The sequence below is a fragment of the Corvus hawaiiensis genome, chromosome 15, assembly GCF_020740725.1.
Source record: "Corvus hawaiiensis isolate bCorHaw1 chromosome 15, bCorHaw1.pri.cur, whole genome shotgun sequence".
Taxonomy (NCBI): Eukaryota; Metazoa; Chordata; class Aves; order Passeriformes; family Corvidae; genus Corvus; species Corvus hawaiiensis.
Genome location: NC_063227.1, coordinates 1,503,702 through 1,522,529, shown reverse-complemented (window position 1 = coordinate 1,522,529; position 18,828 = coordinate 1,503,702). Strand labels below are relative to the sequence as shown.

General features: G+C 46.1%; 1 protein-coding gene across 7 annotated transcripts in view; it reads right to left on the bottom strand.

Moving 5' to 3' along the window:
• The window catches only part of PWWP2A (PWWP domain containing 2A), a 33,152-nt gene that overhangs the window by 5,739 nt on the left and 8,585 nt on the right, over window positions 1-18,828 (bottom strand). For 3 of the 7 annotated variants that reach the window (XR_007206902.1, XR_007206901.1, XR_007206903.1), the window contains exon 2: window positions 15,421-16,388. Coding sequence is in view for 4 of the 7 variants with exons in the window: in XM_048319483.1 (XP_048175440.1) it covers window positions 14,696-16,388 (1,693 nt within the window). In the remaining 3 variants the exon portion in view is untranslated. Of the gene's footprint in view, window positions 1-3,108; window positions 5,745-11,616; window positions 13,612-14,681; window positions 16,389-18,828 lie in introns of those variants that run through there. The other 4 variants (XM_048319482.1, XM_048319486.1, XM_048319484.1 and 1 more) reach the window with 4 other exon arrangements.

Here is an 18,828-nt window from a genome sequence, read left to right as displayed (position 1 = left end):
CTGGTGAGTGAACTGCAGCACCCCCCTCCCTGCAGGGAACAGGGATGTCAGGAAGAAGGGGAAATGCTGTTATCTCGTCTGGGCGGTGGCTGCTGGAAGAGCTTCCTAAGTGTATTTCTGAGCGCCCAGGAGGTCCCTGGAGAGGCAGCGGGGCCAGGGCTTTTCTAATTGCATTTATCCTATTTCCACGAGCTCCTTTGGCTGTGACCCTCCATCGTGGGGCACTTCTCTGTCTGAGGGAGGAAGAATTGCAGTATTTGGGAACTTAGGGAGAGGAGGAGGCTGGGAGCTCACAGATTTCCTGCCCACGGCTCCAGCCCTGAGCTGCCCTTGAAGCGACAGCTCTCACTGTGCCCCAACACATATTTGTGTCCCTGCTCCCAGCTGGAATGCAGCTGAGGCCATGGAACCTGGAGCCAGCAGCAGCTTTTCCAAGCCAAGATGCAGCTGATGGCTCCTGACAGGATCCTGCAGTGTTAATGCAGAGGGGTGTGAAGTCCAACCCCCCAATCCTGCTCTCACAGCTCATGCCCAGTGCTGCCTTTTTAAAGGCAACCACAGCCAAGTGAGTGAATCACAGAAGCATCATCCACATCCATCAGTGCCAGTATTCCTGGGGTCTTATCCTTAGCATGGTCCAGTATCCATCCCTGAACACTCTGGAGCCCCCAGCCCTCCCTTCCCTGACAGCTCAGAGCCTTCAGTGTTTGGATGAGCCCTCCAGCAGGAACAACCTCACTTAATATTTAATGACCAAGACAACCACAGTCAGAAATTCCAGTCCCCAAGCTCTAAAGATGCGGAGCTCAGCTGAAAATTTGGATTTCAAAATTAGAACTACCCCTCCTGTGCTTGGAATATTTACCCCAAATGCAGAACACGCCAAAAACCTCTGCAGGGCTGTCCAGTCTGCCGAGCGTGGAGCACCCGTGCCTTGTGCTGCAAACCAAGCAAGGGAGGCCAAACAAAGAGCACAGAGACACTCAAGGGAAAAGCAGGAGCAGAACCATAAAAGCCGGATATGGAATGTGAATAAACCCCACAGTATGACCCAGCAAACAACAGGAGCCTTTTCCTGGCTCCCTGCTCTGCCTGCAGAATGTGATGGGGAGAACAAATCCCAAAACAACTGGAGCAAGGACAAGGGAGGAGGACACGAAACCACGGCAGCGAGGGGGAGTTGGTGCCAAGGGCTTGGTTCTGCCCTGCTGGGCTCGGCCCTGGCACTGCTTCCCTTGGAGCAGAGGGATGAGCTCTGAGCACCCAAACACACCTCACCTGCCACGGATTCCTCCCAGCCTGGGGCATTCCCAGCTTTCCATAAAGTTCTCAAGCACAGAAAGGCCTCTCCATGCAAACCTGGCAGCCTGACATGTTCCATAAAGCAGGAGAGGAGCCCAGGGAGCTCTGAGGGAATCGGAAGCCCCTCAGGTCCAGCAGGGCCCGGCGGCCTCACCCGAAATGTTCCAAAATCCCCAGTGTGTGACAGTGTGAATTCACCATGTCACTGTCACGGAGCCACCATTCCCTTCAGGAATGTCCCTGCTGGTGTCACTCGGCAAGATCTAAACTCTGATCCCTCACACTTTGGATGGGAATCTCTCCAAACCCCCTGTGCCAGAGCTGCACTTTTGCCCTCATTAAGCGTCGCCCTTTTGATGCTCGGGGCAGCAGCAAGTGCCATTAGAGGGGCCTTGTGTGGGCCCGGCCTCACTTGGGTCACCTTTATCCCTTTGCCAACCACCGGAGTGAGGATTAATCCACGCAGTAATTGCAGAGCTCTGAAATGTGCCCGGCCAACCTCTCTCGTGGCTCCATCCCCACAGCGCTGCTGCCAACGCCGTGTCACAAAGGAAAAGCCATTAGCGAGCAATTACATTTCAGCAGGATTTCCCAGCCTAATGAGGATCGCCAATTCAAGAGGAACTGCTGCAAGGCTGAAGGAATAATGAGAGAAAAGGGATGGGAGTTTCCGTAACCCCGACAGAATGAGAAACAACCATGAAGGAAAAGAAAACCATCTGCTGGAGCTGTGCTTGGGCCACAGCCAGATGTGGGTGTTTGTCACAGCGCTTCCGAAGCATCCCAGGCTGAGCCAACAGCAGCACTTCACAGTTAATTCAGTTTTGGGGAAAAACTCCTGATTATCAACAAGAAGTCACTGCAACAACCCCTTCCCAGCAGGGTCAGTACCTCGGGGTGACGCACCAGCTCCTGGCATCCTCTGTGCCATAAAAACATTCTGTGCCATAAAACCACCAATGCTTCCTGAAAATCAGAACTTCGTAGAAATCAAGTTTATTCAAGCAGATTATTTTTTGTTTAGCCCAGGAGCTTGAGTCAGCTCAGGGAATCTTTCTTCACAGTAACAAAAATGCAAGTGGAAAAAAATGTGTATAAATGCGGCCTTCTACTTGATGGGAAAGTGCAACTCCAGTCTGCCATTCCTTAGAATCATGGAATGACTAAGGTTGGAAAAGACTTTTCAGATCATCAAGTCCAAGCACCAACCCAACACCACCAGATATTTTGGAGAAATACTTGCTGGCATGGCCCTGCTTTGAGCGCAGTGGGATGGAGCTCTGGAATAGGAGTTACTGCTCCTGATCCCTGCACCACCTGATCCCAGGGCAAGAAAACACAGCTCAGGACAAGGCAATTCCTCCCTGAATGGAGAAACCTCCTCTTACACTTACCTGTGGGGGCAAGATTTGTCTGAAACTGTGAGAACTCCATAAAACCAGCCCAAGGACTACATGTGCCAGGGCAGGAGCGCCTTCCCATGGCATCCCCTCCTCCTCCTGGGACTGTGGCAGAGCCACCAGAGCTTCCTTGGATCTGTCTCTACCACACCATCTTTTCTTGCTAATTACAATTCTTCCTACTGCTTGTGGGAAGCATCCAGCTGGCTGAGCATGGCTTGGGATATTTCAGCCGCTGTGAAAGGTGAGGTTAGGTAGAGACTTGTCCACGTGATGGAATTCCAGCAGTGGACCAGCAACCTCGGTTTAATCTTTGTTTAATCCAGAAAAACCACTTTTGACATAAATCAAAGGCTTTGGGATCAAGGACTAATAAAGCAAGAAAGTTAAAGACATCAAAACATTATTTCCCTTTAAAAGAGCACTGAAAAAAATCAAGGCTTTATTTGAATAAATGTTACACAACATTCTTTATCATTTTTACTTCTCAGCAAACCTTAAAGGGTGAATCAGATTTTCCTCGTTCAAGTCTACAAAATGAAAGAGGCATAGTGACCATTCAATATACAGACAAGAAGGTAGCACGGAGCAAAGCTTAAATATTAAGCAACTAAAGCAAAAAAGTGAAAAGCAATACATTACTGTCACTCTCTCTCATTAGAATATCCCTGACAATTTCATTTCCAAATGAAAATGTGGTTTCCAACGCAATGCTGGGAAAAGCAAGGCAGACATGAGCTCCCTTGGATGCTATTTGCTCTATACCCATACTCTCCAGTGCACACCTGCATCCCTTGGGTTAATCCCTCCTGGTTCAGCTGCTGTGCTCAGGGAGGGGAGGGGAGGGGAGGGAAGGGAAGGGAAGGAGAGCCCTGGGAGATCCGGGGGCACAGCCAGGCACTACCGGCTTCCAAAACAACAGCAGGCACTCCTCAATGCCATGTGCAACAACCCTGCCACCACAGTCCCGGGCCTTTTTCCTGAGCAGAAACTGGTTTGTGCCATGTGGTTTGGTGGCTTTTCTGTTTGGTTTTTGGGGGGGTGGGGGAAAATGTACCTGACTAGGCCAAGCCCCCATCCATTGTCAATCCAAGCAGAGGTGAAAGGCTGGCACAGACCCGGCACCAAGTCACCCCTTTCCTCATTCACATGTCTCAATCTGTCAGTTCTAGTCGCATCTCAGGCCTTGAGCAGGACCAGACTGCTGGGCCTCTTCCACTGGTGAAAAGGAAAAGCACTGTAGAACAAATATTCATCCAAATTTTAAAAAAAGTTTGTAGTTTATGATGAAATCGTTATGGCAAATGGTACAATTTGAACGCACTGCACAGCATTGTACAGCCTGTTTTTAAAAAGTAGGTAGTGAATATTCAATTTCTGCATTTATAAAGAAAGAATTTAGCTCTGAAAAGCAGACACTGAACCAGCACAAAGCACGAGCTGCCACACACTCAGTGTGTGAATCCCTGACAGGCCTGGCTGGGATTTGGGGGCCTGTCCCAGCCTCTCACTTCCCCCTCTCCGATTGTTTAACAAGTATAAACCTGTTGCCAATGATAGAGTTGTCCTAACTTCAAATTCCATGTGGTTCATTCAGGCTCCAGACACGAAGAAATTGTCTTTGTGCTGACCCAGAGGCCCCTTGGAAAAGCCCCTCTGGTTTTAAACGATCCAGACAAAGACATTCTATTTTCTCCAATCCAATCAGGATATCAGTAAGGAGGAAAAGAGTTTCCTACAAGTCTTTTCATCTCTATAGAAACAGAAATTTGACTTTTAGTAGATTATGTGCACATTTTCATCTCTTCAAAACAAATATTTATTTTCCCAGGTTACACAATAAATCCCCTGCTAAGAACTTTAAAGAAATGGTTCTGCTGAGACAGTGTGCACACAATGGAAATAATTAGTGACAAATAAATTAATATTTAATAACTCAAGATTTCAGCAGCGTGTCCAGCATTCCCAAGCTCCACTGAAGTCAGTCTTACCCAAGACCTTTGTGGGAGGGGAATAAAATGGATAAAACCCAGTGGGTTTCTTTTTTTTTGATTTACAGCTTTTCAAAGAAGTCAACGCAAGTCAGATCAACAGCCATCAGAAATTCTAATAAAACCTTTGCTCTCTACTAGTTACCTATCTGAAAAATATTTATGTCAAAAAGAAAAAATAACCCATGATTTGAAATAGAAATGCCATCCCATTGAATCACTCTCCATTCATGATTCCCATCCTGTTGTAGGATTATAAGCAAAATGCTGCTCTCTGCCTCATAGCCCCTCTCAAGGCTATTCCACAACCCTCAATTCCCTAAGTGTTACAACAGCATAAATAAAATGCAACCATATTCACACAGAAGGAGCTTTCCCATAAAACAGAGATCCATGGAGTTTGTGGTCACTGTCCTTTCCATCACCTCTATGGGAAATGTTGGTCTCAAATAGCAGGACTGTTCATATTTCACAATACAACTGGGTTCGGACATGCTTTGATCACAGATCACAGCTCTGCTAACACCTGCACTAAATACTAACTAAGCCTCAGAGAATGGAAAATTGCAATGCTAAAGTCAAGAATTAAAAGAAAAGTTCAAAAGTTACAGTCAACTTCCCAGGCAAATTGGCTCTGTCACTGGCACCTCTCAAAACATACGAACGTGACTGTCACATTACAAAAACCCCAGTTATCTGCAGTGAGTCTTCATCCTAACAATTCAAGTGGTTCCTTGCATGTAAGTGTCATAGAGTCTTTCAGAATTTCATGCGTCATTTATTGCAAAAAAGTTTTATAAAATATTTCCTAACATCTTTTTAAATCTTAAGGAAAATGTACATTAGGTACAGGTGCCCTAACGGTGCGAGGGGGAGCTTTAACATCTTTTACCCCCTTTCCCCTTCAAAAAAATGTTTACTACTTGGTGAAGATTTCAGAGGAAAAATAGGACAAGTCAGTCTCAGATTTCTCTCAGTCCTGATGAGCTGGTGCTCTTCGTGGCAGTGTAGTGAGGTTCCATAAAAACAGCGGGTCATTAGTGTCTCTGAGCTGAAAAGGGGAGAGAAAGGGAACATGGTTAAATGTCTTCCAGAACATATTGCAAAAGTAGGTAAAGCAAAAGCTGAGGTGGCCAGAAAAGTTACTGGCTCACCTGCTTTGTGCATTGTGTGCAGAAGACAAAAAATAGATTGACATTATCACAAGACAGACACAAGTGAGCAAACTCCTCTGGGGGCTGGGCTTTGAGGAGGAGCCACCGAACCAATCTGTTACATCTCACCCCGTTTCAGCATCCAGAGAGAACTCCAATTGTAAAGACATTTAAAGACAGCTCAGGAAGCAGGGAGATTAATTCACAAAATCCATACATTGATGGCAGCTCACAATACAAAGCTAAATCTGACCCTGCAGTGCCCTTCCACACACGAGAGCCGAGTGCCTGAGGGAGCACTGAGCTATAAACCTGCTAATGGTGTTTCTTTCCTATGGCTGCTTGTGTTTCCCACTTACTTCAGAGAACGGGAATAAATTATTATAAAGCGGACAGGAACAGCCCAAGTTCGAGCCCTCCATGAACCATCACCAGTCAGCCACCAGTTCTTACTGGGAGGGTAGAGAAAGGTTGTCCAGAGAAGCCGTGGCTGCCCCTAGATCCCTGGAAGTGTCCCAGGCCAGGCTGGATGGGGCTTGGAGCAGCCTGGGACAGTGGAAGGTGTCCCTGACATGGCAGGGGGTAGAATAGATGAGCTTTAAGGTCCCTCCCAACCCAAACCAGCCTGGGATTCTATGGAACTTGTGCTCTCCAGGTACAGTGACTGAAAACCCGACTGCCTGTGTTAGCTCAGTGTCTGTGGCACTGAATTCCCTGACCTTCCTGAGTGCAGCCCATTGCCTGTTTATCAGTCATGCCACGGGGTCATTCACTCCCTGCAGGATCCGTGGTTTGTGGGGAAGTGACAGCTCAGCCTGGCTGAGGGCACGGCTCTCCCGGGATCCCCAGTGAGCTCACAGCAGGCTGGACTCTGCTGTGAAGCAGGTTCATTCAGCTGCTGGAGGCAGAATCACCCAGAATCCCAGGATCACACAGATCCCAGACTGGGAAAGCCCTCCCACACCACTGAGTCCCAGCTGTGCCCGATGCCCACCTTGTCCCCAGCCCAGAGCTCTGAGTGCCACCTCCAGCCCTTCCTTGGGCACCTCCAGGGATGGCCACTCCAAACCTCCCTGGGCAGCCCCTGCCAAGGCCTGAGCGCCCTTTCCATGGGGAAATTCCTGCTGCTGTCCACCCTGAGCCTGCCCTGGCCCAGCCTGAGGCCATTCCCTCTCCTCCTGTCCCTGTTCCCTGCCAGCAGAGCCCGACCCCCCCGGCTGCCCCCTCCTGTCAGGGACTTGTGCAGAGCCACAAGGTCCCCCCTGAGCCTCCTTTGCTCCAGGCTGAGCCTCTTTCCCAGCTCCCTCAGCTGCTCCTGGGGCTCCAGACCTTTCCCTACAGAGCCATCCTAAGGACTACCCCAGAACAAGGTAAAAATGTGTGTCAGGACAGGCACTGACACAACTCAGGCCTTTCCCTTCCTGTCCCACTGAACTCAGCTCAGACGGCCTTTTCCTGGCAGCCAGCACTGCCATGGGGATTCTGATTTTTCCATGTGAACGTGTTCTCAATCCCTGTATTCACTGCTGTCCACAGAGAAGCACTGCCTTTGAAAGTCCTGGCTTTTATCTCCAAAGGAAAAGCAGAAGGACACCAGGCAGCCATGGAGGGGGAGAAAAGGCATCCCAGAAGGACAAGGGAAGCAAAAGTAGCAGCACATCTCATCAGGGACTAAACCTCAAGGCCATGAGCCCAAATTTAAGTAGTTACAGTAACATTTATGCACCTTCCTGGGGGATAATGCTGTGTCTGTGCAAAACTATGGAACAGAAGGCACAAAACTCCCATTTTCCTGCTACAGATTCCATTTGTAGCCAGTGGAGAAGAGGGAAACCAGGCTGCTCTTCCAGATGATGAACTACTAAAAGCAAGAACTGTTTTCTTCTTTTCCAGCCCCAGACAGCCCTCCAGCAGCAGGGCCTCAGCCACCAGGAACACAAAGAGCAGCAACACATTCTTCCCTTTATGTGCCTAATTCCCTGAAATACATGACACAGTATCAAGAATTCCTAAAACATGGCCAAACCCAGTTTTTTCATATAAATGTATCAGAAGAGATTATTCCTAAATCCCTCAACACTTGAAATACCTTAAGAAAAGACTTTTTTTTCATTAACTAAACTTCTAACTAAACTAACTAAAAGTCTTTGAAAAATCTAGGTTTTGTGGCTTTAGTTCCTTTTCACCAGAGCCACTAATTACCCACACTGGCACCACGTGCTTTAAAATCCTGAAGCACTGCAGAGGTGCAATTAAACCCCAGCGTTTCCTAAAGCCAAACAAAAATCCTACATGTTACTAAATAAAAAATGATGCTAAATTAGCATTTAAGCAAATATTTGCTTGGAATTGTATCTGCTTTTATTTTACTGACAAAGCCAGTCCCATCTCCCCCTTTGTGCACCTGTTAAAGGGAGGCAAGGACAGTTCTGCCACCTGAATTTGCTGTGATTCTGTTATAGAATCTCAGGGCTGGAACGAGCACTTGCCTCCCAAAGCAGAGATTCCCAGCACATGCCTGGCACGTAGGAGACTATTCCTTATTCATATTGCATATTTGACACCCAAAACATCTGTAAACAAACATGAAAACTGACCTAGATCTGTTTTTCTCTGAAGAACAACCTGATTTCAAGTTGCTGTTACATAAATTGCATCGGCCAAGCAGGAGGCTGCACAGAGGCCCCTGGCAGGAGGGGCAGTGCAGGTCCCCTCAGATCAAACTTGCATTGCTCCAAGTGTGATTCCTGCAGGATGTGACCAGGACACAGAGGGCAGAATCCTTCGTTAGAGACATATTTCTACAAAGATTTTGTTTTTCCAAAATCAGCCTTGCTAATGACAAAGTGACAGGACAGATCCATCATCTGCTCTCTCCCATTCCCGGCTGCACTGAGCCCATTCCTGGCAGAGCTCAGCCTGATCCATTGTTTTTCAAAGGCTGCAGTTACACAAACAGCACGCAGAGTTTCACTGTCACAAATGCAATCAATATTCCAGTGCTTCATTTCAACTCCCTGCCTCATTTTCAGTTTTATTTCCTGTCCTAGCTGCAACTCAACAGAGCCGTGCTTCCCCTGTGCCTCTGTCCCTGTCCCACAGGGATTGACACACCTGGAATATCCTCAGTTCCCACAGTCCTCTCTTCCTCCTCTGCACTCAGGAACGGAATCACTGGCATAGAAACTGAATTACAGCTGTTCAAAATGTGCCTGGTCCTGATTTGGGAAGTAACTTGTCAAACACAGCCCAAATAAACCCCACAGATGCATTTCTTCACACACTGAAGAGCAAAGCCCAGATTCAAACTTGCTCCAGGGGATCCTGATTTGTTCCCTGAGCCAGCAGCTCCTACCTGCAGGCTGCTGTTAAGTTCTCCCCTCAGGCCACAGGCAGGCAGGAAGAGGAGATCAAAGATGCCACATCCCAAGGCACAAGCACAGGGAGTCACCTTTTCCAGGTTATTCCACACTTTTTTTTTCCCTTTTGCTCCCATGTCTCTCCCTATTGGATGTGCAAGGTGACTCAGGTTTTCTAAAGTCTGAAAGCCCTGGTCTCTCAACAACACCCCCTTTCCAGCTCCTGCTGTTCCCACCTCCAGCCAGGAACACCAATTGCTTTTTCCTGGGGGAAACACGGAGCTGTGGATCCGAGTTCCCCTCAGTGGTTGGTGCCTGGCACTATGGTGCTGCTCCAGGGAGTTCTCCCAAACTGCCCCATCTGGGAGCAACAGCAAAGCCATGCAGGGAAGAAGCAGGATGGCAAACCAGTCACCAACTCCCTGGCACCAGAGCCCTGCCTGGGAACTGCTGCTCTGCCTTGTGCTTACACAAGGGCACTTGTGTCACTGTTAAATTTGAGAAGAAAAATCATAAATTAAATTAAATGGCAGTCTGGATTGTATCCACATCCCAGGTAATACAGATTGAAACCTACGAGTAAATCATAGGGAATTGTAACCTGCTACTAGGATCCAACAATTAAACCCCAATAATCACATATTTCTGACTCGGGAAGGAATTGATGCTGTTTGGTAAAGCCCATCCAAATGACCACAAACACTTCTTACCACTGAGGTCAGACTAGACCAGGTGCCTGAAAATGCCAGGATGGTGAGCAGGGAAGAGAAGGGAAAAGCCACCATACCAGGGGATGTTAACTACCTAGATAGCCACACTATGGACACACTGCCAGGGGGAGAGGGAACTCTTTAAACTAAAATCCAAATGTGTCACAGAGAGCAGCAGCTGCAGGGGGTTAAATGTTGCCTGGGAACTGCCATCGTCAGTCAGGACCAGGATCACAACAGAGGTTCTTTCCATTAGGGATTATGGATAATTTGAAGCTGGATACTCCCATCCCCATCTCTCAAGCCCGATCTAATGGATCTTCAGTCAGCTGGCAGCTACACAAGCTTTCAGTGTTAAATGTGGGTGATCCCTGGTCACTCCATGGTCAAAAGTTTTGTTAGTTATGAAAAAATTGCCTTTTTAAACAGTCCTAGTCATTGTACCCAATTGATTGTGCCACCACACACTGCCATCCAGCCCTTTAGGCTCGAGCTCAGTGCACGTCCCTCCCAGCTCAGTCTTTATCCACAGATCAGCGAGGGACCTCCCTGCACTGCCTGAATTTGCTATTCCTGCAGGCATTTATTGGAACACAATTAGAAAGCAAAAGATGGGCCGAAACAGCCTTTCCCTGATTATCAGTCTGCTCCTTTCCACTGCTCCTCAGCCAAGAAAGCAGCTCTGTTTTCTCACTGGACTGCACAAAACAGGCAGAAGGACAGATGATGATGCTGAGAATGAGCTACTAACATTTATTTCCCAAAATTCACATTCCTATTCTACTCTGACATTTTTAGCAGACATGAAAGAAAATCACTATCAGGACTTAGGAGAGTTAAACAGAACCAGGTCTAGGGCTAGCAATGCAAAAAGCAAATCTTACCCTTCCTCACTTGTGCTACTCTTAATCCTAATCACAGTTAGAAACTATGTTAAAGAACCCAAAGGTATTTTACAACATGCCCAAAAAAATAGTATTTTTGGCCTTGCACAGACCTAAATCTCCCCCACAAACCCCACGCCAGGGTAGTTCATTAGGCTCCAAACAGAAAACAGTATCTGAAAGAGATATCAAATCATCAGAGATGATCATCTGGCTGAAGGGTTGACACAAAGTTACAACTCTAATTAGACAGGTAACAAATACTTGTTCAATGTCCTGCATGGCTCCACTTCAGAGACACGCAAGCATTTCCCATTGCTTCCAGCTTCGCTCCTGAAGCCTCACACCTTCAAATACCTCTGGGAAAAGAAAGCTAAGTTTTGAAATAACTGCCCTCTCTCCCAAGGCATTTTAACTGCAGCTGAAGATCTTCAGAGGAACAGAACACCTATACTAGAAACTCATCATGCCCTGTCCCATTCTCCCCTAAACCAACAGGCAATAAATATCCAACAACCACACCGAGGAATTTCATCAAGTCAAAAAAGCATCATTTGCAATTTATCCCATGAAACTGATGGAAAAATAACAGTCACTCTCTGCTGCTGTTTGCCTTCTGAAGACAGAGTCACAGAAGGACTGAAGGTGGTAAAAACCTCCAAGCCCACCAAGTCCCAGCCTGTGCCCCATCCCCACCTTGTCCCCAGCCCAGAGCTCTGAGTGCCACCTCCAGCCCTTCCTTGGGCACCTCCAGGGATGGGCACTCCAAACCTCCCTGGGCAGCCCCTGCCAAGGCCTGAGCACCCTTTCCACGGGGAAATTCCTGCTGATGTCCACCCTGAGCCTGCCCTGGCCCAGCCTGAGGGATCGATCACCAGCACAGGGCTACTCCTGGTGGGAGCAATGGATAAATCATGGATAAGCCATGGAAAGTGCCTCTGCCTCGGGGCTGTGTCCCAGCTGCAGCACCAGGCACTGCTGGGGACCACAGGCACATCAAAGGGGGGTTTGCAGTCCAGCTAAAGCAGCCCCAAGCCTTGTCCCAGCCTCCAAGGCTCTTCTCCCCCTGTGCCTGCCTGAGCCAGGCTCTCCATCAGCCCAGCCCAGCCCCTGGAAACTCTGCTGCATCCACAGGAGCAGCTCCTTTGCAGTTAAAGGAAAATCAGGGACGAGTATGGAGAGGAGATTTCCAACTTGCTGTAACATGGTGTTGTAAAAAAATAATTTAACAAAACTAATTATTTGTTTGGAGCCCTGTTCAGTCTGCAGAGATACAGCACATTCACTATGAAACTGAGGAAAAACTTAAAACCCATCAGCTACAAATCAAAACTGACTTTAAATGCCTTCCATAAACAGTTCTTTGAACATAAAACCACCCAAAGAAAGCCCTCCCATACCTGTTGCTCCCCCAAGTGAACATCTGAGCAAACTCTGCCTATGTAAGCTGCAGTGCTATTCTAATTTTATATAAATTAAGAGAACAAAGCTTCCAGGTCTTCTAAAGAAAAAAAAACAACAATGTCAATATTGACTTTGCCACTACTTGGCTTAGAACAACTAACTTAAAACCAGTTCACTTGAGCTTCTAGACCTCAAGGAAGTGGTGTAGACATCTGACTCACCTCACGTGGGTTCGTGACTCCAAAAAGCAGTTTGCTTTAATAACAAAACACAGCTTATTTACTTAAAGAAACTGTTTCTGTTTGCAGGAGAGAATACAGAGAAGTGAAACAGATTTTTTTTTCCAATTTTTTCTTTTTTCTTAAATGAAATATATTGTGTGTTTATCACATTCAAAAAGCATTGACCAGTGGGGCTTTTTGGGAACTGTTAGAATGCCAAGGTAAAGCTGGTATATTTGGAAGCTTAATTAGCCATTAATGACCGTCAGTTTGAGGAAAATTTGAACAGCCATGTGTTTGACATTTTAGACTTCCAATAGTTCTGTGGGCACGACAGAATAATTTTAAAAAGGTAAAAAGAAACTGAATGCTTTGGTAAGACCAGACAGTATCATGAACATATGAAATTAAATCTTTAAATAAAAATATTTTCAGGGTTTGATGATTAAATCCTTGCCCCCATTTTCTTGTCTGTTTAATTTCAGTCTGAGCTTAAATTTTTACACCTGTCACAATTCTGGAAAAACCAGGATGAGAACTGCTTTGGGATGAGCACCAGGAGACTCTTCACAAGGCATTGCAAGGCTGAAGCTGGAATGGGTTGGAGGACACAGGAATTCACATGGTCAGGTAAGGACCAAAACTCACAGAAAAAAAAAGTCAAAGTGCATTGCATGAAAATGCCCCAATACTGAGCAAAAACCATGCAAGAAAAGCTGGAGTGGCAGTGGAGAGTGGCTCGGACTGGCTCTGAGATGGAAACTGAAAACATTCCCCACTGTACAAGTGACATTATCCACAGTCTCTACTCAGATATATGGCCCAAAAGCTAATTAAGGGAGAAATTTAATCAGCTTTCCAGAAAGCCCTCTACAGAGCTGGTTCTGAAACAAAAGGGACAAGTAATTAATAATCTCCAAATTAAGACTGAAGTATACCAATAGCATTTACATCAAGCACTTAATCTTTAAGAATGCATGAAAAAGGACAATTTACTTTTTAAGGGTGTCCTCTAAATCCGGCATACAGATAAAATACTCTGACATCCTGGATTTGTTTCAAAGCTTTTTGAGAAACACACACAAATAATTCAGATTTAGTCAATTTTATTTACAGTTTGTTTTTTTTACATTTCAGAGCATTACACAATTACATATTCTCATTTTTCTGACCTGCAAACAGATACCTTAAACGGAAATATTAAAAAAAAAAAAAGGAAAAAAAAAAAAGGAAGTTAGATACATCCAAAATGCAACAATTACACATCTGACAATTCACAAAGTGTAATTTACTAGGACGTATCCTAAGAATTTAGGAACAACCAGTCAGGAGAAAATCTGACCAATTTCAGCAATTGATTATTTACACATTCAAAACAAAGCCTCTCTTAAGCTAAACCTCCAGGCAAATGGCCTGAAAGATTTCTTCAGGAAGAAAGACCAGAATGATTCACACCTATGCAGCATTAACAGCCCTTGATCCCAAACACTGAGGCCTCCTCAGCTTTGTCTTAGAGCTACAGGCATCCCTCGACTTCTCCGACCCTGAAGTGATTTAGTTGTGCCCCCATGTGCATAGAAAGGTTGAGTGTTTAAGTGGTCACTACGATAAAACCCCATTTAATCTGGTCTTTAAGTCACTAAAATTCTTCTTCCTTACAACTCTGAGCACGTCTCCAATGCCATTTAAACCGGCCCGCTCGGGACGCGCCGCCCGGAGAGGGGAGTTTGAACCCACTGGGCCTGGCCAGACTAAATCCATTAGAGACTGGTTAAAAATAATCTTTAAAGACCATTTAGACAAGGCTTACATTTCTACACTTCCCTGATGGGCCACCTAATAAAACAAAAAAGTCACAGCTACTACTTTCATCCCTCGTGTCAACCCTTGGCCACACAGAACTAGTTATATACTGGGCAGAAACTACTAAAAAATTCCCTGCAAATCAGCTGCCTTCCAGCTGAGGCTATGGCTCCTATGCATCGGGTGGTTGAGGAGGTTTGGTTTGTTTTGTTTTTTTTTTATCTTTCTCTTTTAAAAAAACTCTCACTTGAAAAATACCGAAGTCCTCACTTTTAGGCTAATTTTGATTGCATGTTCAACTGGATTTAACCGTCAAGAACCGCTACGCACGGCACGAGTCTCGTATAAAAAGAGCAGTCAACCGAGTGCAACTTCTGACTTTGCCACGTCCTTCCTGGGAGTTCTCTCTAACCTGGCTATGGATTTGGTGGAGCCTCCAGGTTTCTTGCCTACCTTACTCTCCACGTTCACGTCTCAAACTGCGTCAGCAGGGCCCGCACCTCGGGCGTGAGCTGCTTGGCAGCCTTGGCTGCCTCAGTGACGGCCTTGCGGTACAGACCCTTTCTCTTCTTATTAAAGCGCAACTGGAAGCTTTCTAAAAAGGGGGAGAGCTGTGCAAGAGCAAGGAAAGACGTGGTGGTGGAGCCAAACCATGAGATACGAGCCTCCTGGCGCACCAGCAGCCCGGTATCCTTGCGGCTCACAGTTATGGTAAGGATACGGGCCGGCCACCAAGGGAAGCCATAAATCTTGGCCCAAACAATGTCCCCTACACATACGGTCCTGCCATCTGGTGTGACACATTTAGAGACGTTTTTGGAAAAGACTTCTGTTTTCAAGGAATTACTGAGCTTTTTCTCTTCCTTCGAAGAGGAGGAGGAGGAGGAGGAGGAGGAGGAAGGTGCATGCATGCTGCCTGGAGGAAAATCAAAGCTTTCAGTAGAGCTACACTCAGAGTTGGTGGATTTCAAATCATCTGTGCTATCACTACTACAAACTGATGCACTGGAAGAGTCAGATTTCTTTTGATTAAGGGTCATGTAAACCGTTATATTGCTTTTGCTGCCTCTCTTGCCCAGTGTCTGCTGTTCATCCTGATCAACAGTTACATGCACTTCACTCGTGTCCTGAACCTCACTGCTGGCCTCTTCGGGGCCTTCTGAGGGGCTCTGGGTTTCTGAAGGGGCCTCACCTGCTGAGCGGGTGGAGGAGCAGCGAGACTGGGGCTTAGTTGCCATCTTGCCACTCCGTATTTTCTCAAGTCCTGTCTTGAGGGAAGAGTCATTTTCTTCGTTGCGGTACCGCTGGGGCTTTAGACGCAATCGGGGCGGGAGGGACCCTGAGCTGGTGTTCTGAAGACGCCGCGTGAAGTGGACCTTTGAATGTGCATTTTTGGAGGAGGAGGTTGCACTCTGCTTCTTTTGTGCCTTTTCTTTGGCCATTTTCAAGACTTCCCGAGCTTTTGCATGATCCATGTTTTTGCTCTGGAGAACTTTTTTTGTGTTTAACTGCGCTTTTGAAGTATTTGCTTGTGCGGAAACTTTAACTACTCTGCTTCTGCTGTGGGCAATATTTGAAACCTTGACCACAGCGTTCCTTTTCTGGCTTTCGTTTTGGCTTTTTCCATCCACCTTATGGTCAGTCTTAAGTTTTTTATTCACAGTAGTCATGCTCTCGTTTCTTCGCTTTTTACTATCCTCGTATTTGGAAGAGTCACTTGCATTGCCACCTTTTTTGATCTCCTTTTTCTCTGCCACCACGCTGTTTTTGCACTTGTCACACAGGACCTGCCGGGGCCGTAGTTTGATGGCGTTCATAATCGAAGTGGGTTCCTCCCTGTACATTTTCCGCTTGGGCCGCTTGATTTTCCGGGGTGGAGGCTGAGGTATTGACTGGTTATAGGTGTCCCTGATAAACAAAGGAGGAGGGTATGGCGCTCCCTCGTGAAAGAGAGGAGGTGGTTTAGAAGTCCAAAGGCTTTTAGCTATGCTGGGCTCTGATGGCTGCGTGAGGGAGGAGTCATCAGGGACTGCAGCATTGGCCTCACACTTCACCTGCGCCTCCTCTTGGAATGGTTTGCTTTGGAGCTGCATGGCTTCAGGTTTGTCCTTGTACTCCCTTTTAGGAAATATGGTCACAGGGATTCCATGGGGGCCAAACCTTAAAGAGAGAGGAAAAAAAAAAAAAATCAATGTTTTGAGGGAATTTTTGCTGCGTTTATCACAAAAGCATTTGAAAACCTGTCTGCATTAGGTAGGCAACATTTGAAAACCATGAATCCCAGGGAAATGAAAGCTTCATATCCAGCCTTATGGGAAGCTTTGAAAATGCAAGACACCAAAATGAAGATGGCAGAGACTAAAAAATGCACAGCTTCAGTTTCTCTCGTATCAACAGGATGCCCTGAAAATGTAACAAAAATATCCCCCGGGCAGCAGCAAAAGAATTAACTTTATGCTTCTAGAAAATGCTTATAAATATACAAACTCACCCCAACAACTCCCAGTCTACCCAAGCTCATTTTCCATACTAAGTCAACTTTATGCGAAGGCATCTTCAGAACTTTTTTTCCATTTTTAGCACAGCAAAAAAGGATGAATGTTCCAGATTTAACAGAGACAAATCTGGGCTGCCTAAATCCTTGCAGTGAACAGGGAGTGCCACCACTCTCCAGCCAAGAAAGCTCAGCATCTGATGCATTACAGCCCAAAACTCCCCAGCCCAGTCTGAATTTCTCCCAGCAAAACCCCCCTTAGTACAAACCATTCCTCACTGTTCCACGAGCAAACAAGATTTTAAACCCTTCACTCCTTTTCTCCAGACTGGAATTGCTCTAGATGAGGACAAGGGAGTAACTCCCCAAAATCTGTCCACAGGTTTGTGTTGCACTGTGGCTGCTCAACAGCAACAACCCCCCAGCTGATTGAACTGAAGTTTATTTACTGGTTTTTTTGTACAGCTGCCTACATGTTGCCTTTGTTTCCTCAAAACTGGATTTGGAAAAAAGACATCATATGTTACACAGTTCTTTAGTGTCACCAACAAAAGCCATCACTTGTTTGTCCTTTTGCTTATCACAAGCCTCTTTCTACATCTAAAGTTGTAATTGAAGCAATCAACCCACCCATGATTAAATTATCCACCCAGTTTGCACTTCAGCAGCTCATACAGACATTTTTCCAGCCTATAGTCTGGTATTAAACCACAAGGGACTCGCTCATAACTAAGTTCTAAATTCCCACAAGTCCATCAAGGGTAAAGAAGTTGCTTTTCCACAAATACTTTTCCTTCCACAAAGGACTGTGAGCAAGTCACTCAATTCCAAGCAGGGCTTTAAAAGGAACTATCAGCTGACAGTAATTAAATTAGCAATATTTTCAGTGTTATTTGCATCAAGACCTTCAGCTTCTAGAAGAAAACAAGATCCAGATCCTATCATTCACCACCTGATTAAGATTAGAGAATTTGGGAAAAAGTTAATTTGTGGTAAGAGCTGAAAACAAGACAGGGCAAGATCTCTGCTGTGCAAATTCCAATCCCAAAGAGCACAACAGCAGAACTAGACAGGAGTGGGATATCAAATGGGCAAACCCCCCCCCCCCCCCCCCCAAACATCCCTCACAGCTGCTCCCAGCGCCCCAGGAATTGCATTTCCAGTCCCTCACAGGCCATTCCCAGAGCCCAGAGCCAAGCCCTTCTCCCAGAGAGCATTTATGTGATGCTGTGTCAGGAAATGAAGCACAGTTAGCTGTCACTAGGAAGAGGTGGACGAAGAGGACTGCAAGGGCTTCCAGAAGAATCCCATTGAAGCATTTCATCTCTCTTTTCCCAGGTTTTCGTTCTATTGCCTCACCAGCAAAGAGCACACGATTTGCACTCCAAAGGCACAAAGAAGCTGATGGAAAGCTCAGGACGTGCCTGATACCAGGAAATCAAAGATTCATTCTGCACCTTCCACTCTCCTTTCCTTCAAACACAAAACACAGGCCAGAACTGAAGAACAGGAAGCCACAAAGGGGAATTTCTACCCAAGATGCAAACCTGCTTCAATAAGACACAAAACCAATCCAGAGTGAATCCCTGAAGCCAGAGAATCCCTCACAAAAGGTATTGCTCTAAAAATGAACCAGAATCTCCCACCCCTGTCCACCTACAAATTAATGAACTGGGGAAGCAGAGAGCAGTCATGGCTATTGTGCCAGTTCTGTACAGCACTATTGCTGTAAATGATGTGTTAATACAAAACATACAATCAGTCAAGACAATCCACCTGCAGGACAAAATATATTTGGGAAGCCAAGAGACTGAACATTATTTCCAACAGCTCAGTGTATTACACCTTCTCTTGGCCTCACCCAACAGCAGACTGTGTCTACAACCAGTTTTTGATTATCTCTGTTTCCTCCCTGGCTAATCACGTTCTCCAGCAACTAGGAAGAATGACATGAAAATGAAGAAGAGAAAACAATGGCAGAAAAACTTGCAAGTGAAACAGTAAAGGATACAGGAGAGAAAAAGCACAAAGAACAAGGTAAGAAAAGAGGGATTTGTTTTTCCTAAGAGAAGCAGCAGAATTAAGACATGATCTTAAACCTCTTCA